The 27498-nt window shown below is 40.4% G+C and overlaps 3 protein-coding genes across 3 annotated transcripts; 1 reads left to right on the top strand and 2 right to left on the bottom strand.

Moving 5' to 3' along the window:
• Positions 1-14: 14 nt before the first annotated feature.
• LOC132195685 (G protein-activated inward rectifier potassium channel 3-like) lies at positions 15-15659 on the bottom strand. The gene is made up of 7 exons (XM_059617847.1): positions 15368-15659; positions 14168-15290; positions 11238-11545; positions 7496-7843; positions 5082-5761; positions 3976-4147; positions 15-156 (listed from the first exon to the last, which is right to left on the bottom strand). The coding sequence occupies exons 3-6, from the start codon at positions 11510-11512 to the stop codon at positions 4014-4016; spliced, it is 1437 nt and encodes a 478-aa protein (XP_059473830.1). The 5' UTR covers positions 11513-11545; positions 14168-15290; positions 15368-15659; the 3' UTR covers positions 15-156; positions 3976-4013.
• On the top strand, positions 15135-18430 carry LOC132195686 (glucoside xylosyltransferase 1). The gene is made up of 6 exons (XM_059617848.1): positions 15135-16216; positions 16270-16453; positions 16507-16790; positions 17031-17221; positions 17394-17566; positions 17618-18430. Exons 1-6 carry the CDS (start codon positions 16056-16058, stop codon positions 17759-17761), a joined length of 1137 nt encoding a protein of 378 aa, XP_059473831.1. The 5' UTR covers positions 15135-16055; the 3' UTR covers positions 17762-18430.
• On the bottom strand, positions 18352-26106 carry LOC132195682 (serine/threonine-protein kinase N1-like). Its single transcript, XM_059617843.1, has 8 exons — positions 22448-26106; positions 21279-21475; positions 20709-20882; positions 20494-20648; positions 19965-20292; positions 19762-19902; positions 19144-19318; positions 18352-18922 (listed from the first exon to the last, which is right to left on the bottom strand). Exons 1-7 carry the CDS (start codon positions 26031-26033, stop codon positions 19169-19171), a joined length of 4731 nt encoding a protein of 1576 aa, XP_059473826.1. The 5' UTR covers positions 26034-26106; the 3' UTR covers positions 18352-18922; positions 19144-19168.
• Positions 26107-27498: the final 1392 nt, after the last annotated feature.

The following is a 27498-nucleotide window of genomic DNA, read 5'->3' as shown; positions in this document are numbered from 1 at the left end:
CCTCCGAACACTTTGTTTTGCTGCGGCCACACTTGAGAGAATTTCAATTTTCAAAAATAGAGAGAGAAGAGGAAATACTTGTAGAGAGACTTGAAGGGTTTGATTTTTTTGTCTTTTAACTTGCTCTGGCGGCGTTTTTGGACCCTGGTTGAGATTCTGAAACAAAATAACGCAAAGCAACAATTATTTTAGTCCTGCTAAGAAAGATTTCAAACTGGAAAATAATGATGACAAGTCTGAAATTTTCACAATTTGAAGAGATTTTCCTTTTTTCTATTTAAAAAAAGAACCTTTGAAAGGTGGCGTACTTTAGATTTTTGTAGTAATTTTTCTATTTTCTGTGCAAACATGAGATTTTAAAACAATATTAATGTAGCTTAAATATGATAATTTTTGGCGTCATAAATTGCAATTATCTGAACATAGGTCAATTTTTTTGTCATTTTTTTTAATAGGTTATTTAGTTGCCGCTCTCTTGGAAATGATTTTAGAGTAAAATGTTTCATACAAAACTTTTAGAAAACTTCATTCTGCACACTTTTTGTATTAAAAATTTTCTCCTAAATCCAAAGCGGCAAAAGCCATGAATGCAGATGTGCTGAAAAATAACGTTTTTTGCTCAATGTTTCATTTTTTGATTGATTTTTAAGCTCTAGATTTTTTTGAAAACATTTTAGAGAAAAATTTCTTAAAAATCTTGTAGAAAATTTAATTCTGCACACTTTTTGTGCTCAAAGTTTTATTCCAAATCAAAAGTGGCAAAAGTTATAAAAGGGGAAAGATTGAAAAATGAGGTTTTCTGCCTGTGAAATCAAACATGGCTCAAGAAGGCTCAAAATGACCTGAGGTGTTGATATGTAGGATGAATCGTGTCAATTTATAGACATTTCCTCTCAACAGCTCACATAAGCAACTTCAATAGAAATGTAAAATTTTTAAACGTATAAAAAATTCAGTTCAAAAACTTCATATTTTAAGTTGTCAGGGTTCATCCAGGTAAAAATGATTCCGATTCCTGAACTTTTTTAGTTTAGAATTTTTATAAAAATGAAAAAAAAGATTGACTCAATTTTAAAGTTTTCAAATTTAATTTAATCAATTTAAATAGCCCGCACTTTTATTCTTAGATTTATCTTAAATTATGATTTCCATTTTCCAAAAATTCCCTATAATCATTTCAAGCTAAATTTATAGCCTCGAGGAGGTTTCGAATGCTCAAGTCTCACTTTAGAATAAAAGGTTGGTCGCATAACCTATCACAACTCGTTGCAGCCGTTAATTGAAAATGGATGGAAATGAGTCACCACTGCTCGATTAGCCTTCAATTAGCAATGGCTTTGGGTGTTTTAGAGAAATTATTGTTGTCCCGCGCGGAGGCCGACGAACGCGAGAGAAAGGGAAATTAATTGTGCGTTTTAAAAGAAATTGGAATTTATGTATATGAAACGCGAGATTCAATCTGCTTTTTCGATTAATGCGTCTGTTTGCTTAGAAAACACGAGTCGTCGCTTTACTATTATTATCTGCATGGCCGGCCTTGGTGCTGTGCAACGAGATAAAGCTCAAGAGTGGATTATTACAATTTATGTAAATCTCGCGAGTTGACCCACAAGCCACTTACTTATCTCGTCCATCATTAGCCACGAGCGACAAGAAAATTTGTAAATAATTTGAAAATATCCTTCAATTCCAATGTGGCTTCCAATTATTATTCAAGTGCAATTTGCCTCAAGTTTAAATTTTTTTATGTAAAAATCAGCTGATTAATCATTTTAAGCCATCAAATTAAAAAAAGAAATCAAATTTGTTGCGAGATTTTGGAGACAAAAGCTCTTGATTTGATTTTGCTTTAAAATAATTAAAATTAAAAAAAAAAGATAAGTGGTCTGGATGGTATTTAGATGATTTAGGCCATCATTTTTATCTGTTTCAAGAGAAAGGTCAATCGAAAATTTCACGCTCTTGACCTTGACATTGTCCAACAGACGCAGATCTTGTTGATTGTCCATTAATTTCCATAGAATGCTCCATTTAAATTAATTTAAAAGAGAGAAACGAAATGGGCGTTTTATCCCCTTGAATGGTTTTTTAGATCCGGATTAATTAATTGCACTATCAGAGAGAGGAACCGGGTCTGGGACTGCACGCAGCGTCATTGAGCCGCCCGCGGCCGCCTAATTGAGCAACAATGAAAAGCCCTCGGTGCGCAGCCCATCCTTTTATAATCTCTTTTCACAAAATCCCAAGGCCGACGAGACGCGCCATATAAGTCTCTTCTTATTAGCTTCGATTTTCGTTTTTAAAACTGACTTTTATTATATATGCTTGTCTCGGTACTCGAGAGGGACAACAAATAAAATGCAATTGCAGCTCAACGATGGCAACACTCGAGGAAGGACCTTGGAATAAGCTGGCGACACTTTCGCTGTTAGAATTTTATAAAAGGTACTCACGCGGAAACCACAGATGGAATCTCTCAATCGAACCATTAAGATGCAATTTCGCCAGAATTGCATGCAAAAATAATTCAAATTGTCTCACTTATCAAGATTTTTATTTCTATAAAAGTTCTGAAAAGATCAATGTACATTTTGGCTGTCGGCAGACCTATTGATTTCATTTTCTCATCTTATTGGAGTGATATGAACGTGATTTGGTCGAATATTTATCACTATCAGTTTTGAGGAAAAAATTATTTTTGAAAATTCCCGTAAGAAAAAATGTTAAATTTTAAAATTCAGTTCTCCCAATTTATTTATTTATTTATTTTATTTATTTAATGAGTTAAATTTCTCAAATCTTTCCTTAAATTGAATAAAATTTTAATAACTGGTTAAGATGTCATTAAATTAAAAAAAAAAACTTATGTACTTTTCAGGAACGTACTCTCCAGTTGAAATAATTTTAAATCTTCTATTTAGAATAGTTCAACAATAGATTTCATTCCTCATTGCCACTTATATAAGTTTGATCTGATCCACCTATTTTGATGCTTTATTTATAGATTATTTTTTAATAATAAAGCTATTTTTTCAATTTTAAACTTAAACTTTGCAATTTTTGTAACTTTTATTAAAATTAATTGTAACTTTTATTAAAATTAATAATATTTCGAATTAATATCTTTTATTTATAGCTTTAAAATTGTCTGAATTTGCCTTCCCACTCGAGGCCTTGATCAGTCAAGTGTCAATTTTTATCACGGCTCTTTGGCTACTGCGTTTCCAGTTGAGGTGAACAAAAGCGAGACGCAGTTTTCCGCAGAAAAGATCGGATTTCCCGGCGCCGATTTCCTCGTTTCGCGGTTTGAATCGTCGGAATAAGACGAGGCTTGCTGGCTGCGGAGCTGCAAGCGATGGTAATTTGGCCGCGCGCAGGATGCAGGTCTCGTGTGTGTTGTTAATGGGCGCTGCTTTAAATGCAATGAGGATGGTCGTTTGTCCCCCATTCACACCCGATTGTCACCTCGGACGCGCGAATCGTCCGAGCTGGGGGGATCAACAATGATTGAAGCGAAAAGGTCACGCCGATTTTAATAGGCCGCGCTCATTAAAATATTAGCAGATGCGTGGCCGCCTTTCCAACCCGCACCACTTTTAAAATTAGCACTTTTGCACCAAAAATCTGGGTCACTCTTTAAACGCGTTTCCTCTGCAATTGCAAGTCTAAATTTCGCCAATTAATCACGTTGAAATTGCTAATTTCTTAGAAATTTGAAATTTTATTCAAATTTAATCATATTTTGTCCAGCAAAATAGACTTTCGTATCAAATCAAAATATTCCAATTCTGCCCTTTTTAGCTAAATATTGTAATTATATCATTTTCTCGGTCTTTAATATTTGTGCTCAATTAATTAAATAAAAACTGACTTTAGGTTTCAAACCATAATCGTGATAAATGTTCCATTGCACTTGTAAGTGAGAATTAGTTTTTGCTTTGTTGAGCAAAATGAACAACAGGCAGCAGCACTCACCAGACGGAGAGATCACTGCTTGCCCCTGGCAGGTTAGGCTAGATGCGCGACTCGGGCCCCGGCAAGTCAAGGGCCTCGTCCGCCTCCTCCTGGTGCTGGCTCGGCGACGGCGGCTGCGACGGAGGCGGCGGCAGACTCACCTTCCGGTCCCGTTCTTTCTTCTCGATAATTGCTGCAAAAACACACAAGATTCGGCGAAATTAAAGCTCACCGAGTAAAAAAATAACAACGAAAAGGAATTTTGCATGAAATATTATAAAAAAAAGATAAACATATAATTTTTTGGCTGAATTAGAACTGAAAAGATCCTACTTTTATTTGCAAAATTAATGATATTTTATTTGAACTTAAATTCAAATGTTTGAAGAAAGATTTTCTCAGCCTTTTTGTCAGAACAGAAATGTTTAAAATAATCTTTTTGAATGCTTAATTGCCAATTCGTCATGGAGTCAAAATTCATTAATTGAGACAAATATTTAATGCCAAAATTTTATACGTCTCTTATCTTTTCATTAATTTTCAAGATTATCTTAGAATTTCTGTTTCCGAAACTTAATTTTTGTACTTAAAACATAAACTATGTCATTTTATTGTATTGATATTTAATTTTAATATGGATTTTTTCAAAACAGAAATCCAAATTTGTTAAAGAAATTTTTAAATTTTAACTTGTTTTCCAAGTATTGCACAGTTTCTAGCGGTTTCTAGATCCACATGAAATTTCTATTCGAATTTATTAATTTTTAAAATATACTTTCCGCAAATTGGTTGGAAGTTAATTCCAGGAATTTGAGTATATTAAAAATGAATACTTTTTGATTACAAAAAAGTAGATAAGTAAAAAATCAACTCTCAATGAAAACCGAGAGTTTGAACTTAATTTAGCTTAAAATTGAAACTTTCGTGTTTAATTAGTTCAATAAAGATTTAAATTCCTAAACTGGTAACAATTTAATGTGCTTTTCTAGGAAGGAACTATTTAAAAAAAAGTGTAAAATTTTGACCAAAATAATATTCTTCAAAAAAGCAAGAAACTTTTCAATTTAGAAGTGAAATTTCCAAAATTTCATTAATGCAGTTAAATTTAAGGTGTGCCTGGCACTCACTGTTGTTGGTGTTGATGCACTTTTTGAGCTGGTCGAGGTCGCTGGCGCTGCAGAGCGGCGTCTCGACCTCGGTGGTGTTGTTGAACTTGCTGTAGTCGACCTCGTACTCGCCGCGCTCGGGCTTGAAGTCGACCATGGACTGGAAGCGGTGGCCCCACAGGATCTCCGAGGGCAGGAACGAGGACCTGGCCTGGGTGGTCATGCCGGTGCTCTCGACGACGCCCTCGAGGATGACGACCAGCTCGAAGCGTTCGCGCACCATGTCGGCGGCGCTCATGTGGTACAGGGGGCTGGACGCGTCGATCTTGTGCACGATGTTGGTGGGCCAGATGAAGAAGATCTGGTCGTCGTCGGCGCCCTCGCCGCCCACGCGCAGCTCGTGTTGGTAGAACTGGATGCACTCGCCCTCGCTCGTGATTCGCTGCTTGATGAGCTGCGCGCGCACGTGCGCCTCGATGATGTGCGACCTGCGCATGTCGCCGACCCTGAAGATGAGGCACAGCTGCCCGTCGCGCTGGCAAATCACCGCGTTCCGGCTGAACAGCAGCGTCTGCGTCCGCTTCTTGGGCCGCGACAACTTGGCGAACACGATGCCCACCATGAACGCCTGGATCATCACGCCGGCGATGCACTGCACGCACATCACCACCATCGCCTCCCAGCACTCCTCAGAAATGTACCTGCCAAAATCAAAGCAAATCGTCTCAAGTTCAACAGCAAATTTGAAGAATACAAAAAGTATCTCATTAAACTTATCAAGCGGAACTTGAGTCGTTTAAAAACACCAACCAAATTTATTTGAATCCTTGAAATATAAATTTAATACAATAAAACCTACTTAATTTGTTTCAAATATGATGAAAAAAGCAAATTTTGCCAATTTTTAACTCATCCGAAGAGACAATTTTCATTTGTTCGAACACTATTATTTGAAAATCATTAATTTTTCAAAAATGCTTGTTCAAAAATTCTGAAAATTTTACGCACTGACGCAAAATGACATGGCGCATCTTTTGGCTATTTCTGATTTTTTGACGGGTTGCCTATTTTAAGGGGGCACAAATCTTAATAGTTTGACCTTTTGCCAGGGTCAATGACCTTTGACCTAGGACATTGCCGCCCATTAAGTTTTAGTAAACCCATGTGTATCTCAGACGGCCATATTGGATTTTGAAAAATATGAAATGTTCTCATTATCAGGGTATTGTAGAACAAATATTAAGAATCATAATATTTGATTTTATAAATCAAACAAATCAAAGTGTTCAAAAATTTGCTTACACTTGTCTCGGAAACCTGAAAAATGCAAAAAACGTCGTTTTTCAACCTTCAATTCGATTTTTTTTTTCTTTTTTTCAAAACTTTACGCGTTAAATCCCAATTTTCTGGTGCCATATTTGTAGCAGGGTTATCAAGGAACATGCTGGTGGGTCACAAACTTAGCCGAAGCAATTGTCATTTACTTGAAATGCGATTATAACGATTTTTCTTTTTAAATTTTCCGTAAGCAAACCATAATTGATCTGAAATACGATTTTCTCAAAAATTTACACGTTGATCACCAATCAAAAATGATTCACAAGTTCCAAATGATAATTTTGCGTTCCTGAACTGTTGAAATCGTCTTTAAACGTAGGAGAGAAAATGGGACCAGTTTTTGCGCTGCTCTTTCAAGTACTCTCGGGGCAACTTTTTATGTGAACCTGTAATCACATTATTAAGTCGTAAAACAAGAAGTGTGTTTGCAGAACGTTAACAGGAGGCGTGGTTTAAGTGGACGTGGCACTTGTTTAATAAATTTTCAACCTGATCCTAGATGGTTACCACGTGGACAAAATTTAGAGAAATTATGAAAACAGCTTTAAGATTCAAAATAATTAATCTATTAAATACACAAATTTCACTAAAATCCGTCAGAAAGCTCCATTTTTCATTATATAAAATTCAAATAAATGTTTTAACTGGTGACTTTACTATTTAATTTACTTGGTGTTTTTTATTATTTGACATCAATTGAACTAATACTTTTCTAAAATTTAATAATTTTTGCACAAATTTAATGTGATTACCAAAATAGTCAATTTTAAATATATTTAGCGCAATAAACTTCGATCAATAGAACAATTTTCTAGATATCACTAGAAATACAACCAAATTATCATAATTAAATGCAGAAAGATGTAAAATGATTTCATCATTTCCACCAAAATTCTGGAAATCTAGTTGAAATTAGAAGATAAAAAGCTTAAATTTAATGTTTCTTTTTGGACTGAAAAATTGTTTGACTGCATTTTTTCGCTGGATTCTTGAAAAATTTCAAGATCTCATCAAAATTCCAAATAGTTCTCAAAAAATTTATAATTATAAAGTGGATAAGACGAGAAATGATATTTGTTATATTTTTGCGTCTTTACCTGGATCCGTAGCCGATGGTGTGTTGGGTCTCGACGCTGAAGAGGAAGGCGGCGGTGAAGGTGTTGAGGTTGGTGACGCAGGTGGCGTTGTTGTCCGGCGAGGAGGCGAGGTCGCCGTGCGAGTAGGCGACGAGGAACCAGAGGACGGCGAAGCCGAGCCACGACAGCAGGAAGTTGAGCGCGAACACGAGCAGCGTCCAGCGCCACTGCGCGTCCACCAGCGTCGTGAAGATGTCCTGCAGGTAGCGCCGACGCCGCTTGGCCACGTTCGACTGCGTCACGTTGCAGTCGCCGCCCTTGAACACCACCCGCCGCCGAAAACGACGCTGGCTGAACCTCGAAAGCCGTCTTTAAACAAAAAATTAACGAAAATCAATGATAATTTCAATAAGGCTGAAATAATAATGATTCAAATAAAAAAATTTAATATTATTTAAAGGTTTAATTGTTCAAAGCAAATTAAAATGATGAACAATGGATTTTGTTTCAAGTTACTCTTATTTGATTTGAATTTCCTAAATAAATGTAATAAATCATGTAAATTTTATTACTACTCAAGGCAATTAAAATCCAAAAATATGAATAACGTAAAAGATATTTAAGGAAATTCGTAATACAGTATTTTTATAAATAATCCTATTTTCACGCATTTAATTCCGATTTATTTATGAACCGCACATTTTCTTTTCTCAAGAGTGTCAGTTTGTTGTTTATCTGATAAAAGGTCACGGGTCAAGACCACTCTCTGCGATGATAAACATTCAAATTGTGCAGGTTTCTGCTGGTTTGGGACGAAAACAAGAATGTGGCAATCTTTCTTTTTATTCTTCCTGCTGTTATTTTCGACCATTAGAATTATGCAAATCAGTTTGCGCGACCTAACGAGGCTCTAAATCACCTCAGAGCTTAGAAAAGTGTCCGCAAAAAACGATAGAGCCTGAGAATTATTTATAATTGGGCTCTGTGGGAAGAGCAAACGAGCTTCTTAGTCGGAAAAGGAATTGAAAACAAAAAATCGGCAGAACAAATCTGCTTAAAAATAAATTCTACGAGACCAAAGTAAGGAGAGCAATTTCATGACTTTTGTAATTAGAGATCAGATGCGGGATCAGCACTTGAGATTTAATACATCTAAATTTTACGGCGCGACGACCAACCAGCGAAAAGTTGAGATTTCATCTGAGATGGAATTAAATCAAAAGAGAGATGCGGGCGCCATAATTTTTGCTTTTTTGTCAGCAGATCCTCATTTGCATAATCTTGATTTTTTTTTCCTGATTGTTGGCAAATCTCGTCGTTCATCGTGTTTTTTATGCAGATTAATTATTGAAACGTGGAGTTGTTTTGCGGTAATTGACACTTGGATTATGCAACCTGCAGCTCAGGCCTTGTTGATGATATTCTAATTACTCGCGCCTTTCTTGCCGAGTCATTTTCGTCTCATTACATTCAGCTCAAGGACCCTTTCTGTATCAATTCTCAATTTCGGCGCCAAAGAATCTTTCGAAATTTCTCTTTCGTGATATTTATTTGAATGATTCTAAAAATTTTAATGGAGATATTGAAAATTTTACATGATAATTTTTCCCTTCTTTATCATTGGTTTGAAGAATTCATTTCCAAGGAGAAATTTGATTCATTGGGAGGCCTAAATTTTTGAAAACTAATTTTTTTTTCTGATGAGAATTTTCTCAAAATTGGCCCGACCAAAATTGATAAAAATTTCACCAAATTTAGATGGGAAATAAAATCAATAGGTCAGTCGACATCACAAATTTAAATTGATCTTAATACAGAAGGCTCAAAAGTTTCAATTTCAAAGATGCCATGAAATTCTTGTTAAGGGTTGAAATTCTTTGTTTTCGTCATTTTACTTTTTCCGCTTTCAAAAAGAAAATTATTATGTGATCTTATTTGATCTTTCATAATTATATTCATGCGCGTTGTGCAAAATTTCAACATGTCATGCCGTGTCGGTTGGACCATAAATTATGCACACGTTATATTTGTGCTGATCCGAATCGGCTGATTTGCATAATTTTGTTTGAGAGCAAAAAGCTGTGCTGAGAGGCTGCACAGGTGCGCGAGTCGCCGCTGGCAATTCAGTCCGAGAGAAAACGCGAAACAATTGCAGCGCCGCGCTCGCTACTCTGGGGAATTCCTCTTTAATTGCCGCAGCCATTTATACATTTTTATTTCATTCCCAATTATGTATTCTGACTTTTGAACCGACACAGCAGAGATGTTATCGCGGGCCTGGCTGCACTCAAAAAATCCTGACCTTGTCTTCGTTTCGATGGAAATCTCTGCTGCCCCCGATTTTGTTTGCAACAGTTTAGAAGATAATAAATCTGCTGTTGCTGCCGGCCACACTTTTTAGTGCAGAAACGTCTAATGCGCTGTTTTGTGAAAACACTTGGCTCACATTTTGCATAAATACACAGTTTAAATTTAGTGAAGAATTAAAAACCAACCAAAGATGTTTGAAAAATTGCAAGTTGAATTTTTGAAAGATTGGATAATTTTCAGAACTAGCATTTTTTTTTTTAATTTCATTAAATTTTTTCCTCATATTACTAATTTGGAATTCAATCTCTTGCTCGTGTAAAAATCTCCTTGAAAAAACCCGAAACATTCAAGATTTGTTAGGAATTGTTGAATATTTCGATTATTTTCCATAGAAACAATTAAATTGGATGATTTGTTTTCGTAAAATGCGCACCACTTTGTTTACAAATGCAAAACTGCCCCTGCCAAAAACTCGATACAAAGGGGCTAAATTTAGATTGGTGATGAAAGAGATTGAATTGGCTCAAGGCATCGTTCCGCCGAGAGCATCACAATTAATAAGACAACGCGCTGCATTTTCAGCCTGATTTGGCGAATCCATGACGCGCGCATAGGTTGTTTTTCCCTCTCGGACAATGACGCGTTCACAGCACAACTCAATTATTTCCACCTGGTGCACCTTGGAAGTTGAAATGTCGGCTCGAGAACGGTTCGATTCGATCCAATTTTGCAATAAAGAGCAACGAACATGATCGCAGCGATCGTCACGGCCACTCTTTTCTTGAAACCGATCTGCATCTTATGGCATCTTAATTGGAATTTATGCTCTTTCAATTCACCGCCGCGCCGCAATTACAAAGTAAATATAAAACCACGAGATTGCGTTATTTTATTTTTCGCTGTCAGTAATTAAATCTGACAAGGGTGCGCATTTCATTCAAACCAAACCAGGAATTCAATCTTCTCATGTCTCTGATACGTTGATTTGAATTTTTATTTAAATTTTGAACCGCAAAAGTGGCGGCCAAGGTGAAAATAACACGAGTTTGATTGACAAGTCGTGCGTCTGAATTTCCTTTCCGTTAATTCGTGCAGCAGACTTTGTTTCTCGGTTCGAGGGTAACGAGAGATGAGCGTGAAATTCGAGACGCCAGTTGCGAAAAAAAGAGTGAAAAAAAAATAACACACACCCGATCTGGCAGCGCGGAAACCGAAAGTTGCATGGGGTGTACGATTTTGCTTTTTGTAAGAAAAATCGGATTACATAAAAACTTCCAGAACTAAAATACGAAAGTACAGAAATTTTTGTACTATTTTTTACATATCTAAAAATACCTGCGATTTTGTTTCTTTTTGGTCTAAACATCTGCATTCAGAATAAAAAATAATGGGGGAAAAAACTGTTTTTATCCAAGTTTTAATTAAGAAATAAACGAGAATCGAAAGAAAGTACCTGAAGGGCGAGGAGTTCTGCGGGGCGACGACCTTGGCGTTGGCGTCGACCTGGTCGTAGTGCATGAGGGGGTTGAGCAGGGGCGAGAGGGTGGCGTTGAAGGTCTCGCCGAGGGTGTGGCGGCGCCGCATGGGGGGCTTGGCCTGCCCCCTGCCGACGGCGGGGGGCTGCTCGGCGGGGGGCGGCGCTGGCTCCAGGGCGCGCTCCTCGGCCAGGGGCTTCAGCAGCGACGCCCACGGGGCCTGGCCCCCCATTTCGGGGTCCGCCAGCCGCATCTTGCCGCCGCACACGCCGCTCCCGCCACCCAGCTATAAAAAAAACACAAAGAAAATTTAGTTAATTTTAAAACACAAAATTATTTTCCAATTTTTATTTGTTTAGAGCTGATTTTATTTGTTGCATTTTTATTTATTTATTTCCAACATTAATTATTATTTCATCATTAAATTAATTTAAATTTTAAATTAAGTACTAAATTTAATTATGAAATTGATGAGGCCAAAAATAAAAATTACTGCAACTGCTTTGATCTGTTTCCCCATTTGCTCTCTCAGCAAGGAAAAAAAGCTGCGAATCTCTGATGTTGGGAAAAGGCTGAAGGGATTGAAGATAGATTTGTGCTCATCTCTTCGGTCTGAAATAATAATTTGCTCGTTTCTGTTCGGCAACTGGTTTCTGTCTCCGTTTCGCGGGTAAACTAACAAAAGCATGGAGAGGCAGTTTGGGGGTCTTGATAATTTATTGGCCTGTGATTCACATTATTGATCAACAAGGGGTCTTTCTATGCCACCAAAAGTTGCTGAGGTTCTTCGAATTATTCCATTTCTTTGATTTTTTTATAATTTAATTAATTAATTAATTTAAAATAAAACGCTTTTACTAATTATAATATGGATGTGTTCCTTTTTCAACAATTGAATTGAAACAATGTAGAAAAAGAAACCAAAATAAAAATTTTTAAGTCAAATATAAAAATTACAGTTTCATAATGAATTTTACAAATAATGTCAAATTAGCTTAAACCGTCTGTTATTAAAATTCTGAATATATAATAATAATAATCATTCGATTTCAACAATCCTTTTCCAACTGTTACAATAAGAGAATTTGAAATAAGGTAAAAAATGGCTCATGGAAAAAAAACTCGCAAATTTATTTTAACAAATTTTTCAGATCTTTTAAGTCTTTTGGAATTTTAATCTTTGCCAGGATAATGGAAACTCCCTATGCATAGTTATGGGGCTTAAAAACACAGGTTCTTTTTTTCTACATTTGCAAAACCAGGGTAAAATTCGGATTTGTCTTTTTAATGAGTAAAAGAAAGAATAAATTTATGATTTTTATCGATCAATTGTTCAAGATTATAATTTATTTTAAGTATAACACAAATAATTTGCTCTGGACTAATAATTAACTTGGCCCGCTTTAAAAAATTATCTCAGGGGTTAGAGAAACAAATTGTTTTGAAACAAATAACAAACGCAGCGCGATTTATTATGCAATAAAAAGCGAGTTTGCTTTCCCAGCAATTCACGCACTTGTTGGAGAGAAAGCAGAATCTCTCAACACCGGCTTTTCTCCATAATTGGAAATATATAAATCCAATCCCTGGACAAATCGATTGGGAAAATTTTCAATCGGAGAACAAAAGTTCAAATAGATCAAAGATTAATGTCATTTTAATAACGAGGGTTGCGTCGAATTACAAAGTTTTACATTTAAGGAGCGAGAGCAGAAGTCTTTAATCTTTATACAACTTGAATAAGAGATGAGGAGGCAACACCCTGAAATTACTTTGTAATAATAATTACTCGGCACGTCACTCATTCCATTACACGGTGGGCGAACAACTTCTTTTATCTGCACAAATCATTAATCAAAACGAATTTTCTTTTTTCAACTCTAGACACAAAAATGATTGCAAATTGAGACAAGAAAACCGCTTTGCTAATTGCGAAGACAATTAAAGTCCTCATTAGGATTCTGAGAAATCGCGGGAGAAAAATAACAAGCTCGATATAATGCAACATGGAAATAATGTAATGCAGGGCGTGTTTGGAAAAGAGCAGCAAATTGTTTTGTTATTACACACTCGCTGGAGAAGTTGAAATAGGAGCGGATGTGCCGAGCGCCGCAGTAAAAGCTCACAAAGAACCTCTTTATATTGTTAATTGCAAATATTTGTCCTTTGCCAGACCTGAGAGGATCCCTGGAGAGCACATCCGCGTTTCAATTCTTTTAAATAAAAAAGTCATCAAATGAAAAACGTCGTAGGATGGAAAGTGTTGAAATCACTGCTTTGAACGAAAAGATTGCTTCGCAGCAGCCGCACGCTTCTTCCGTTTCTGATAAATTTCCACTTCCTTTTTTGAAAAGATAGATTCATCAATTTGCAGCGCGTGTTGTGCAAAAGTGCGGCGGCAGAGCGGAGTGAACTTTCCAGATGTTGCTTTTGCGCCGAGGGCTGCCCTTAATGTTCTATATTTTTTTGTTTTGCTTCTCCTCGTGCGAAATTTCAACCTTGGTCTCGCTGTAAAACGATCCGCCAACAGCGTAACTAATCTCGCCTGCTCTTTTTCCGCCAAGTAACAAAAATTATAAATAAAAATTAGGAATATTTAATAGTTTGTCCTCAAAATTAAATTCCCTTAAACTCGAGTCAACAATCAAGATGAGGAAAACAGCTCTGAGCTCTCTTTAAAGTTATCAAAATAATCAAGAAAAACAATTTTCTGAGCGCTCACAAGTGTTGAACAAAAACAATTCTTCCATCTGAAGGCAGCCGTACATTATTTTCATAATTTTATCACGTTTCGAAATAAACGCTTCCTTTACTCACGAATTCATGTCAACATATTGAGGAAAAAAGGAATAAAATCGAATTTTAATCGAATTTTTAAGTAAAAAAGAAAATGATAAGGTAAACTCACGTCTGCTGAAGTGATTGGGCTGCGGGAGGCAGGAATGAAGTTTGTGTTCAGAGATGGGACCTCGTGGACGCAGCGTCGCCGGACCAGACTGCAGACTGAGCGCTTCGGCCCCAGAATAAACTTCTTCTTGTGCGATCGGTGGCCGGAGGGAGCAGCGCTCTCTGCGGCCAAGCAAAGAAAGAAGCAAATCCCGTCGCCCGTTTCCAGCCGCGGTGACGTCACCGAGCATGCTTTTCAATCGCGCTGCCGGCCAGACTGGCGAAATAATCGACTCCAGCGGCGTGTGTGAGTCACGAAAACATTGTCACTCTCCAATTAGGCCCAACTTGAAACTTCAAACAAGCATTTTAATTAATTTGAAATTTTTAATTAATTACACGCTCGAGGAGGAAAACGATTAAAGGCGAGTCATCAGGTAGTGACGTCAATAATTAGAAATTCACTTTTGCGAAGGCCCCTATAATTTGAATTCAGCCCGCAAGGAGAGTAACAGAAGATTTTATCTTCTGCACAAATATGCAAATTTAAATAGCACGATTTTGGCACGTCTTCAGCAAACCTTTAATAAATTTAAAAAAAAAAAAATTGAATATTATTTTCATTATTTTTACATTATTTGACATTTCACATCAACCAACTTTTAATCCATTTAATTTATGAAATGCAACTTTCAGAGAGCAAAATTTGGCTACATTCGCCACTAATTGTAAAACTACACTGAAATAAATTATCCTTGTTCAAAAATCAATCTCACGTATGCAATAATAGAAAATTGGCACTTTTCGCTGGCCGACCTAGGTGTCTACTGGATTGGCACATGACGAGGTCATTCACTCTGATCGATCACAACAACAGATCATGCACATGAGACAGCACTCGAGGCAGTTTCCGACGTGCCAGCAGAACTCGTAGAATCGGTTGTTGTGCGACGCGCGCTCCCGCATCGTGTGCATTCGCTCGTCGTGGCTGTTCAGCCGCAGTCCCTTTCCGTCCATCAGCGATTCTCCTCCGCCGCCGTTCGCAGTCTCCACTTTGCTTGTCTCCTCCGTCGTCTTTTGGTCCAGATAGTCCATCAGGTCCGCCGCCGCCTTCTGCTCCTGGGAAGACATGGCTCGAAATTCAACTAAAATATAGAGAGGATTTTAGTGAATCTTAAGGAGTAAATTAATTATTGATTTGTTCATTCGTCGTGTTCCTTACGGTGCGATTTACAACGAAAAGATCATGGTGCGTTCGGTGCTCTTTGAAGGTCGAGATCAAACAAGCGGAAAAAGTCCGGCCCGTTTTAAATTAAACTAGGGTCATCGTGACCTGATGAAAGGGTGTGCGAACCGCCCTTGGGAAAAGCAAGATCGTGATCATACAAATTAAAGCTCCGGCGCCTGTTTTTTCTCACATGTGTCGCCAAAATTCGCCAATGTCAAACGTCAAACCAAAATACATAAACAAGAAAAGCTTTGAACGCCCGAAACGCCGCTGCTGCCATCTGGATAAACAACAACCGATTGATCTGAAAGGCGATCTAACAAAGGAGTTACGATATATTGACAATAAGTGTACAAATGTGGCTACTTATCACTTTAAATGCATAGATCTTGATAAAGTTGTACTCATTATAAAAATATTAAAATCTTTTTATTCTCCCTAACTTGAATTCCTGAGAAAAATTGCAAACTTCAGCAACTCTATCCCAACTCCTTAACAAACACCCCACCCAGTTCACCAAATTTTTTGAGGCGGACAAAAATGATGTTTACTTTTTGGAACGTCAACAAAGATTAAAAGCCTGGTTTTGTCCATAGTTTTTGTACGAAACGATAGCAGGGTTCGGACGTTCGGACAGTGAGCGTCCGAAGATGGTGGTGGCGGGTGTCCCGCGGAGGAGGCGATGCGAGCAGCGATGAAGTTGGCGGTAAGGACGACCGTGCTGCTGCTGCTGTTCGCCGCCGCCGCAGCCTACGTCCTGTACGTGCTGCACGAATCGGACGCTCCTCCTCCGGACGCCTCGGACACCACCACGAAAGCAGCGGCCCCTCGACCGGTCCAAAGGTGATGCCAAACAAATCAATTTCTTAAAATGAATTTATTTGTCTCTCTCGAAGGTCGTCCGTCCGAGATTATGGACGCAAGGCGGAGGAGGAGGAAGTGGTGCTCGCGGTGGTCGCGTGCGGCGACCGTCTGCAGGAGACGCTGGTGATGCTCAAGTCTGCTCTGACCTTCACTCAGGCGCCGCTGCGCTTCATCGTCTTCGCCGAGGAACAACTCGGCCAGAGCTTCACAGAAAAAGTTTAAAACTTACAAATTTTGAAATGAAAATGAAACGATTGTTTGAATTTCAGTTGAAGGAGTGGAGCGGGGTCAAGGAGCTGCGGTTCCGCTTCGAGGTGCGGCCCATCGAGCTGCCGAGGGAGCGGCAGGAGGAGTGGCGCCGCCTCTTCAAACCCTGCGCCTCGCAGCGCCTCTTCCTGCCCAACCTGCTCCAAGACCTGGACGCGCTGCTCTACGTCGACACGGACACCCTCTTCCTCACGCCACTCGAGCGCATCTGGCAGCACCTGCACCACTTCAACTCGTCACAAATGGCAGCCCTGACGCCCGAACATGAGGACAGGGCCACTGGATGGTACAAAACTTGTCACTTTTTTTTAAAAAATAAAAAATTGCATTTCTTATTTTGATGGACAAATATTTTAACAAAATTATAAATTCGAGTAATTTCTAGAGTTCAAGAATCAAAAAACTAAATTAAAAAATTTCTTAGTTTATTGATTTTCTCTAAAAAATTACCACTTTTGATATTTTTTATTTTAATTGAAGAAAGATTGTTGTTGATTATGTGTTTTAAATTCTTCTTCTTGTGCAGGTACAACCGTTTCGCGAGACACCCGTACTACGGCCCTCTGGGTGTGAACTCTGGCGTGATGTTGATGAATCTGACTCGAATGAGGAACTTTGGCTGGATCGACTATGTGATGCCCATTTACCAAGAGTACAAACTCAAGATCACCTGGGGCGACCAGGACATCATTAACATTCTGTTCCACTTCCACCCTGGTACCCAAATATCCAAACACAAATCAATCGAAAATCCTAAAATTTTGAATTATGACATTCCATGAAAAGTATTGAAAAAATCCCCATAAGGAAGAAATTAATTAAATTCTGCAAGAATCTTATTAAATGGTATTATTCAGAGTTGATGTTATTTTAATTTTATCAATTTCAGACAAACTGTACGTCTACCCGTGCCGCTACAACTTCCGTCCGGACCACTGCATGTACATGAGTGTGTGCGAAAGTGCTGACAAAGAGGGCGTGGCCGTTGTTCACGGAAACCGCGGCAGTTTCCACTCGGAAAAGCAGCCGGCCTTCCACGCCGTCTACCGCGCCATGGAGGAGGTAAAAGACGTGAAGTTTTTATCGAACTGATTTTGAAATTTGCTTCTTCAGTACCAACTGGGCACTGACCCGTACCGCAACCTGCTGCTGCCCCTGCGGCACTACCTGGAGGAGACGTCGGACACCAACTGCGGCAAGGTGCGGCGCCTCTTCCTCAAGTCGGCCGAGCAGTTCATCAACGCCATTTACGACTGACAAAGCAAACAAACAGCGTGTTCAGCAACTCAACGTTTTCTAAAATTTACACACACACACAAATATTCAATGTCTCGAGATAAGGCTGCACCTCCTCGTCGTCGCTCTCATTTTGCCATTTGTTTGTGATTTTGATTCCAAAGCACGCCGATTTCACCAGAAGGATAAATTATTAATCCACAGAATTAAGGGACCAAAATTGCCAAATAGAGTTGAATAAAATAATGGCAATTAAAGGAATTTTCTAAAGACCATTATTGCTAAAATTATATTTTTAACTTGTGTCTGAGCGACCAAGTCAGACGAGTCTTAATTTTCTTGAAGGTCCCTGAGGTTTGGAGATATTTTTCAAATTGGCGGGCGTGAGTTGAATCAATCTAGATTAGCTAGAGATCTGCTGAATTAATTTGCAATATATGTTATTATTATTATTATTTTGTTGTGCTTTTAATTTTTACAATTGAACACTGTGATAGCCAACAACGCAATCGTTTTCCTTTTGTAAATAGTTGTATAGAAAAGCCATTTATACTTTTTAAACGAGACTTAAAATTTAATCTAGAAGTGCTGTTGAAATAAAATAAAATGTGTGCGTTTTTGTAGTTTTGCCTTTGAGCAATTCAAATTTATTAAATTAATAATAATAATAATATATCTTTAAACCTTAAAAATTAGTTTTTTATTTATTTCGGCCGGCGGATCAGAACATCAAGCTGTTCTAATTTTACAGGCACAGATTGCCATTTCAAAATGATATTTCATCCTACCAATTTTAAATATATAATATTGTTAGGCGCGCGCGTATCACAACAAATACAGTAATGATTATATTATTAAAAACTTGCATGTGTGTTTTACAGAAAAAAAGTGTACATATATATTAATCTGGATAATTTTATACACAGTAGAAAAGCAGAGTGAAAAAGTAGCAAGACGTGAATGGTTGTTTTTTTTCTCTATATTTTGGCGAAAATCGTGTATATAATTTATATTATTTTTCAATCAAGCAGCAACAAAAGGGGCGCGAGTTCATATTCGCCACTGAATGTCTCTTTCATTCGAACTCGCAGCCCAACACAAATCATCTGGCCGAGGCCGCTTCTTTCCTGCTCCCGACTTCCATCGGCAAACCTCTCGCCAAGGCAGACAAAATGCAAGCAGCTGCGAAAATTTAAAAAAAATTAAATATTGAAAAAAAAAAACATCTCATTCATGAAAAGATTTAAATTTAAGATTAAAATTGAGAATGAATTTATAAAAATTCATTGATTCAAATACAAAACAAATTATTGATTGTATAAAAATTAGATTAATTAATTTTTTTTTTTTTTTTGAAAAAAAATGGTCATTTTTAGATTTGAAGCTGAAAATAGAAAACTGACCACGAGTGGCTCGGTGGGGTGTTTGTCACTCGTTGCAGGCATTGGGGTTGGTGTAGCTGAATCCGTGGAACTGCGTCTGGTCCATCGAGTTGAGAATGTCCTTGTCCACGGGCGTCAGCTTGGGCACCTCCTGCGTGAACGCCGAGTCAAAGTATTGCACATCCAGCGAGTGTTGCTTTAAAATTGGAAAATTAGTTTAAAAATCTTAATTGTTCACAAGGACAAAGAAAAATGGCAAACGTTGAAAAATTTGACTTTCTGAAAATAACATAGTTTGTGTCCCAAGTAAAGCTTAAAAATTCCCAAAACTTTTCCAAAGAATTGAACATTCAAGTTTTAAATTGTTTTGTTTTGAGATATCAATGTGGAAAGAATGCCTTTGATTCAAAATTTCACTGAAATAATAATTTGAACGTCACCTGGTAAATTGAAAAGTTGTCAGGCGTCACGGCTATTTTCAGAATTTCTATCTCAAACAAGGAGAAAAAACGCAAATTCTGAGTTTCTCATGAAACAATTGGTGAACAGGTGCGACAACCATAATTTTTAAACTTTCAGAAAGCCAAATGAATTGGAGGCGCCATAACTTTTCTGGGTCCAACTCATCATGATTCTTACCACTCTGGGTTTGAAGGGTGGATCGAGTTCCTTGCGCTCCAGGGCTTGCCAGTCGATGGAGCGGAAAAAGGGCTGTTCGAAGACTTCGCCCGCCGGACACTCGGGGGTGCCCAACCGCTTCGACGAGTCTTTTTCCAGCAACTGCGTGAATACAAAATATAAAAATTATATAAAAAATTGCGTTTCCAAAAAAATGTGCGTACCAGGACGAGGATGGCCTGGGCCTCCTTGGAGAGGTAGCGCGGGTAGTAGGGCTGCTCGTTGCAGACGGACCAGAAGAGGTCGTCCTCGTCGCAGCCGTTGAAGGGCGACTGGCCCACCAGCATCTCGAACAACAAGACGCCGAACGACCACCAGTCGACGCACTGGTTGTAGTGCAGCCCTTTGATGATCTCGGGCGCCATGTAGTCGGGCGTCCCGCAGAACGTGTCCGCCGTCCGGTCCAGGTAAATTTGCAACTTGCACATGCCGAAGTCGGCGATTCGAACGTGCCCTTCAAAGTCCAGCAAAATGTTGTCCAGCTTCAGGTCCCTGTTAACCAAAATTAATTAATAATTATTAATTTTAATTAAATTTCGTGAATTAATTCATAAATTAACTTTCTCAGAAATGGCCAAAAGTATTTTCTATAAATAAAAAATTTTGTATTATTTTAACCAAAAATACTTTATCGTTTTTATTTGTTACAATCTTTAGGAATTTAATTGAAAAAATTAAAGTTTTTTCTGTTACCTGTAGACGATTCCCTTTTTGTGGAGGAATCGGAGTCCGGAGACGATTTCGGCGGCGTAAAAGCAGGCGCGCGGCTGCTCAAAGCGGCCGCTCTGCTGGATGTGGAACATCAGGTCGCCGCCGTTCAGGTACTCCATCACGAAAAACAGGTGCGACTGCACAATTTGCACAATCAGAAATCAATTTTTGGAGGGAAAAAGAGGGAAAATTCGAACCTCAGTCTGGAAGGTGCAGAAAAGGTGGCACAGGTAGGGGTGCTTGGTGCCCAGGGCCAGCACCTTGCGCTCGATCAGGGTGCACTCGACGTCGTCGTCCTCCAACACCACGTCCTTCTTCAGGCACTTGACCGCGTAATAACACTCGGTTCCTTTCAACTCGGCCAGCAAAACCTGATAAAATGCCCAAAAAATTTCAAATCATTTTTTATTTCGCATCAATCAAAAATGGTTAAAAATTCTAAGGAAATAATATTATTCAATGAAATATAATTTTAATGCTATTTGATTTCATTTTTTTTTTTTTGCTAATAAAAATTTGGTACAATAAAAATACTAATTTTTGTTATTTTTTTTTCAGTGCTATTTTCAGTTTTAAAACTTGGAATCCGATTGTGTCAGGCGAAAGAGAGAGAGAGAATGCGTTTTTGTTATGGGTGGGCTGAGAAATTGGCACCGCGGACGAAAAGCGTCTCCGAAAGTAACAATAAATCTCTTGTGAGCGCTGAGAATAGCCGCGGTGCTCAACGGGTTGTCTTTTCGTCCCACGCGGGTCGAATTTTTTCGTACCTTTCCAAAGCTGCCCTTGCCGAGGACCTTGAGGAACTGGTAGTCTTCGACCGCGTACTTGCGGAAGCGCGGAATGGTGCGCGCCGGCGGCGTGTACCTGCGCAGACCTTCCTCGCCGGACTCAGAGTCGCTGCTCAGGGTCGCCGACAACCGCCGAGGGTTCGGCGAACTCGCGTCTCGCACGTCCAGCGATTGCGCTGCAAACACAATGCTCAAGATTAAAACCAAAAATTCAGCTTATTAAAAAAAAGAAAAAATACTTTGTTTATTCAACAAAATTGGAAAAAGTCGTTCGAATTAAAGAGGATGGAACCATCTCAGGGTAGAAAAATCTTGCACAAAAACTATTAATCAAATTTGAAAAATTTAGTAGGAGGTTCCATTTTCCTTAGAATTCATTTATTTCTTTTTATAAAAAGCAACAAATTTAAACAAAAAATTATTCGTTTCATTCCAATTCCATGCAATTTATTTAGACGCCCGAAATATTTGTTAGTTATGCAACCGGCAGGGCAGTGGCGTCGAGCGGAAAGCCTAACTTTGCTTTGAAATTGATTCCTTTGTCCTTTTTACCGTTCTTTGTTGATCCAGCGTTCGTCCTACCTTTCTTGAGGGACGACAAGGCTTCGGCCAGCAACTTCTGGTTCACGCCGCACAAGTTCGGCATGTGCTTCTCGCACTTGCGATGGCAGTTCACGCTGCACACTATTCAACCCCGCGCATAAATTAAATTGTGATCTTTTTCGAAATTTACGAGGCCGTCGACACGTCAAAGAGAAAGAAAGAAAGATAGGATTTTATACGTCTCTTGCTTTTTATACAGTTTGTTTACCTCGCGAGCTTAAAAAGCGTCAAGATAGCGTTTTGGCCGCCGCTGTCAGTTCGAGTGAGGCAAAAGCCAAATAATTGCGTCAGCACCGAATACGCTGCTCGTGCTTTTGTCGAAATAGACAAACGCGCTGCTAATGATTCATCTTTTCGCATCATCTGAATCATTATGAAATTATGCAACTAAGATTTAAGCAATAACTTGGGGTTTTCTTTAACGCCTACCTAATAATTTAATTTTATATCCTGAAGTTATAAATCTGGTTAGTAAATTTATTTTAAAAAAAATAGGTAAAAATTTTCATGCAATTCATCCGAAAATAATTTTAATTTTTTGTTACCGCAGTTGGTGGAGGCCTGGGGGCTGTTGGGGTTGCTGCCGAAGCCAGAGTCCTGCGAGCTGGTGCTGTTCCTGTCCACCTTGGCCTGACCTTCCTCGGTCTCAGTGTCCGACCCTGAAGACAGCGTCGACTCGGTCTCGGTGTCCGAATCGTCCGAGTCGGAGTCAGACTCTTGACCTTCCTGCTTGGGCTCCTTGACGGACATCTTGAGGGCCTGGTGTCTGACGGTGGAGACCCTGTCAGGTCGGAACTTCATGTTCCTGACCGTGTGTCTGTCCTGCCGGTTGATTCCCCCCGAGGACTGCGACTTTTGCAGTTCGGCCTTGGTCTTGACCTGCTCCTCGTCGGCGCTGTCCAGCAGCTCGGCGCTCAGGTCGGTGCGGGCGCGCATCTTCTTCAGCTTCACAGGTTGCTTCCTCTCAGGTTGCTGCTGCTGCTGCTGCTGCTTGTTGAAGGCCTCCTGCAGCTTGGCGAACGTGTCTTGCATGAAGAGGGGCTTTGCGGGCGCCGGGAAGGCTTTGACCTGCGGAGGCTTGACCAGCGCCAACTTGGCCTTGGGCTGCTTCTTCACCGTCGAAGGCCGCGACCTGAGAATCAGCGGCTTCTGCTTCACGCTGTCCTTCGCAAACAGGATGTTGCTCATGTCCGCCTTGTCGTCAACCTTCTTGTTCGCCATCGACTGCAACATCTTCAGGCTGCTCTTTGGGCTGAAGTTCTTCGGAGGTTCTTGAACCTTCGTGACCTCAGCAACCTTCAGAGTTACCGGCTCTGGAATCTTTGTGATCTCTGCCACCTTTTGAGCTCTTTCAGGTTTCTTCGGAGCATCAACAGGGACTTTTTCAACTGCACTTTTGGCGCTTTCAGCAGGGCTTGTGGCAGGGACAGTTTCTTTTTTAGCTGCAAGTTTTTCGGTTGGACTTTTCGGAGTCTCAGGGACAGGCTTTGCCGTTTCTGGGACTTTAATAGGAGTTGATTCTTTCTTGGGGAGTGACTCAACAATTTTTTGTTCCTGAGGAACGACTTTAATTTTTGTAGGTGCTGCTTTGGGGCTTGTTGGCTCCTTTGGACTTCTCTGAGGCTTCTCAGGGGACTTTTCTTTCTCCTCCACCGGCTTGACAGGCAAGCTCTCTTTTTTCTGCGGTAATTCCAGTTCTACAACAGGTTTTGAATTTACCTGCTTCGTTTCAATGTCCGGTTGCTTTTGCTTCACTGGTGATTTTTCTTTTACCTTTGGACTCTCGGCAGGTGCTACTTTTTCAGGACTTTTCTCTTTCTTCTTAAAAACTAACGGGGTCACTTCTGCAATTTTTTCATCAACTTTTTCTAAACCCTTTGGCGCTTCTTGCACTTTTTCGGGCGACTTTTCTTTTTTCTCACTAACGGTGGGGATTTTTTCAGACTCTTTCTCTGGCTTTGTTTCAGCCGGTTTCTGGAATTTCTCAGCTACAGCTAAAATGTTATTACTTGTTTTCTTCGGGCTCTGCTCGGCCACTTTTTTGACAATTTTTGGACTTTCAGGAGCTATTTTGTTATTTAATTTTTCAGGAGAAATTTCCATCTTTGCAGCAATAAAACTTTTCTCCGCATTTGTAATAACATCTTTTGGTTTTTCATTAAATAATTCAGGGCTTTTCTGTTCAGCCTCTTGAACTTTTTCAGGTAATTTCTCCTCTTTCTTCTTAATATCTAGCCTTGGTGCTTTTTCGGGCGCCTTATCTTCCACTTTGGGAACTTCCACCGCTTTTGAAATTTTTTCAGTCGGCTCTGTGACTTTGCTTTTGGGAATATCAAGAGATTTTTCTTCTTGTTTCAGCCTTACTGGTTCTAATTTGGGAATTTCTTTACATTTAACAGCTTTTGGGGCCTCGGGAGACTTTTCCTTTTTAACCTCAACGGTTTTTGTTACTTCCTTAATCGGAGTGGTTACTTTAATTTTTGGCGTTTGCGCTTCAATATTTTTCGCCGCCGCTGGAGAACTGACGAGCGTATTTTTGGACGGCGCTTCTTTTTCCTCTACTTTGGGGATTTCCGGCGCTTTTTCCTTCAACTTCCTGGGACTGTCAATGCTTTTGATCTGATCGCCGCTTTGAATGCGACTCAATTTGCCGTCTTTTGAACTCGGCGCGGACACCTGCGTCGTTTGCTCGGTGTCTGGCGCGGGGCCAGCAGCGTTGCCCGTCACCATTTCCACGGACTCCTTATCGAACAAGAAAAAGCAGTCGGCTTCTTGCTTCTTTTTGGCTGCCGCGAATTTATTTTCTGCCAAATTCGCTTTATTATTTTGGCACACCGGCTGCTGCTCCGTTTTCGCGGCCTTGTCCCCGTTGCCGATTTCTTCGCCGTCCAAACTTTTGCTGCCCACCAGAGCGGGACGTGCGTTCTCCTTGTCCACGACTCGCGCCACTCGCACGCTCGCCCTGTACTCGAGGCAAACGACGCTCTTCCTTTTGCCGATTATGTCCGAGTTCAAAATGCCTCTGGGCTCCTTGCTGTCCACGGGCTCCGGCTTCGCAGCAGGTTCCTGTTTTTTCTGCTTTCCGAAATTGAGGAAAAAGTCTGAGAAGGACTTCATCATGTCTCCGAGGGGCTCCGAAGTGCGGCCCTTGTTCTTTTCCTTGGAAATCTGCACCTCCTCCTTGGGCGGCAGCAAGATGGACTTCTTGGTGGCGGCCACTCGCTTACTCACGCCGCCGGCCTTGACCGACTTGACGCGGTCTTTTGGCGCCCTTTTCGCAGGTTCCTCCACCTCTGCGGGCTTTTTGCTCCGAGGAGGCGCCACAGGGGCTACTTCTTCCTTCTTCTTCACAGAACTCTGTCTGTTTTTCCGCCGCTTCTTCTTTTTCACGCTCCTCACCTTTCTGTTTTCCTGCAAATCCTCCGTCTCCGTGTCCGACCCTGAGCTCTCCTCCTCCTCCTCCTCGTGCTGCTTGGGCTGGAGAAGGTCTTGGGTGACCGTCCTGACCTGCGGGGCCACCGGTTGCTGCACCTCGACGCACATGAGCCTGCGGTACCTGCGTTCCGCCTCCTCCCTTTCCGTGGTTCGGCGCCGCTCCTCCTCCTCGTCCTTCTTCTTCCTCTCGGCGTCGTAGTCCCTGATCATGAACTTCTCCTTGAGTCGCTCGCCAGGGGTCATGCGTCTGCGTTTGTCGATGTCAGGGTTGTCCTTCTGCTTCTTGGTGTGGATCCGCACCACCGTCCTGCCCCTCTTGATGGTGCCGCGCGTGTCGCCGTCCTTGGTCAGCGCCGCCTCGGCAGGTTCGGCCCTCCGAAGGTTGATCTTCCTGACGCCGGACACGTCGATGTTGTCCGTGTCCATGCGCACCGGCCGCTGGTAGGTGCGGGTGACGAGGGGCGACGAGTAGAGTTTCGGGGGCGGCACGTACGGGCTGGGCCTGGCGTAGGCCGGCACCCGCCGCGGCGCCGACGGCGTCAGGCCGCTCTCGACGATGGTGGTCAGCAGGGGGCCGTACCTGCGCGGGGTCACCGGGTCACGGAACAGCACCGGGCTGCTGTTGTAGCCGTTGTAGCCGTTGTAGCCGCCGTAGCCCCCGAAGGGGCTGCCGTAGTAGTCGGAGAACAGCGGCATGATCGCGTTCACTTGTTGCAAGACGCGACCATGGCGATCGCTCGACGCCTCGACACAGACTGAGAGAGCGCCCGAGATCTATTTGCGGCGGCGAGCCCGCGCGTCATGTGCTTCTGCTTCTTCTTGGGCAAAGCAAACACACACACGCAGCAGCGCCGCCGCCGCCGTTTGTCCAGATAATCGGCCGGCCGCGGACCGATTTAGCACCGCTAATTGACGAGACAGGCCTGCCCCCCGCGCCCCCAACCAACAAACCAAATATTTTTCTATACTGGAAATCTTGTTTGTTCGGCCAAAGTTTGGTATAATTAGTTTTGTTCGCTAATTAACTCGCCGAGCTTAATTGCGCAGAATTCACTCTTTTGATGAATTGCTCCGGCTTTGTGGGTGAGAACAAAAACAAAGATTTCATTTGTCTTGTGCATCTGGGTTTAAAAATAAATTGCAATAGTGAAGCCTACATTTTCAAATCTCTAGAATTTAGTTAGTTTAATTTTATTTGCATAAAAAATTAAAAAAAAAATAATAATAATTAAATTTCATGTATTCATAATTTTAAAACCTTTTAATTTAAAAAAAAAATACTACTTTTTCGTTTGTTGTGTCAACACTTGTCGTTAACAATGAAAAGAGTTACATCACCGCGTGCGCACGCAAATAGTTTTTACGCCGCAGTGTGTGTATTTTTGCTGCCGGTGGCTCATTATCGAAAAATGTCTCTGGCGCGTGTTGCAAAGGAGAAAAATGGAATTGCGGCCAACCAACGAGTGGGGCCAAAAATAACAAAAGAACTGTGCGAAGGCTAAAGAAATAAGGCGTGACAACAAGAAACAGGCCAGGAGAAATTATTAAGTGAAGCTTCGAGAGTCGTAAAACGAACGTTTTCTGACGTTTTCCGTTTAAACCGCAGTGATTTAGGGAGCGGAGCCGTCACAATGTTTATTTGATTCGGTGCCGCAAATGCCGTTGAACCCCCGCACGCGAACGTGTGTTTTTGATTCTGCTGATTTGCAGCTGCGACGAGAGGCTTCTTTATGCGCTCGTTACTCATGCACTAAAATTATGTCAAGTGCCAACGAAAAAGAGAATAAAGTCTCTCTTTCAAAGCTATTTTTAGATAATAAGTGCCGCAACCAAACTTGTTCATATGCAGAATTAAATAATTAAGAAATATTTGAAATTGATGGAAAGAGATGAAATAATTCATTAATGAAAACATAAATTTAAAAACTACCAATTAAGTTTCACATTTAAAAAAAAAAGTAAATAAGACACTCTAAAAAATATGCAATAAAATCTATAATAAGAAATTTTTCTTCACTAATTTGAAAACCTTTGAGGTTTTTGTCTTCGTTGGACAGGTCAGTTTATAAGGAAACTTTTGAAGGGGCATCAAGTTGAGAACAATAAATATAATTTTGTAACAAGATAATTTTGGACTTTCTCTTCATCACAACCAACCTTG

This window comes from Neocloeon triangulifer, unplaced genomic scaffold, assembly GCF_031216515.1.
Source record: "Neocloeon triangulifer isolate White Clay Creek 2 clone unplaced genomic scaffold, ASM3121651v1 ptg000010l, whole genome shotgun sequence".
Taxonomy (NCBI): Eukaryota; Metazoa; Arthropoda; class Insecta; order Ephemeroptera; family Baetidae; genus Neocloeon; species Neocloeon triangulifer.
This window is presented reverse-complemented; position numbering and strand designations above follow the sequence as displayed.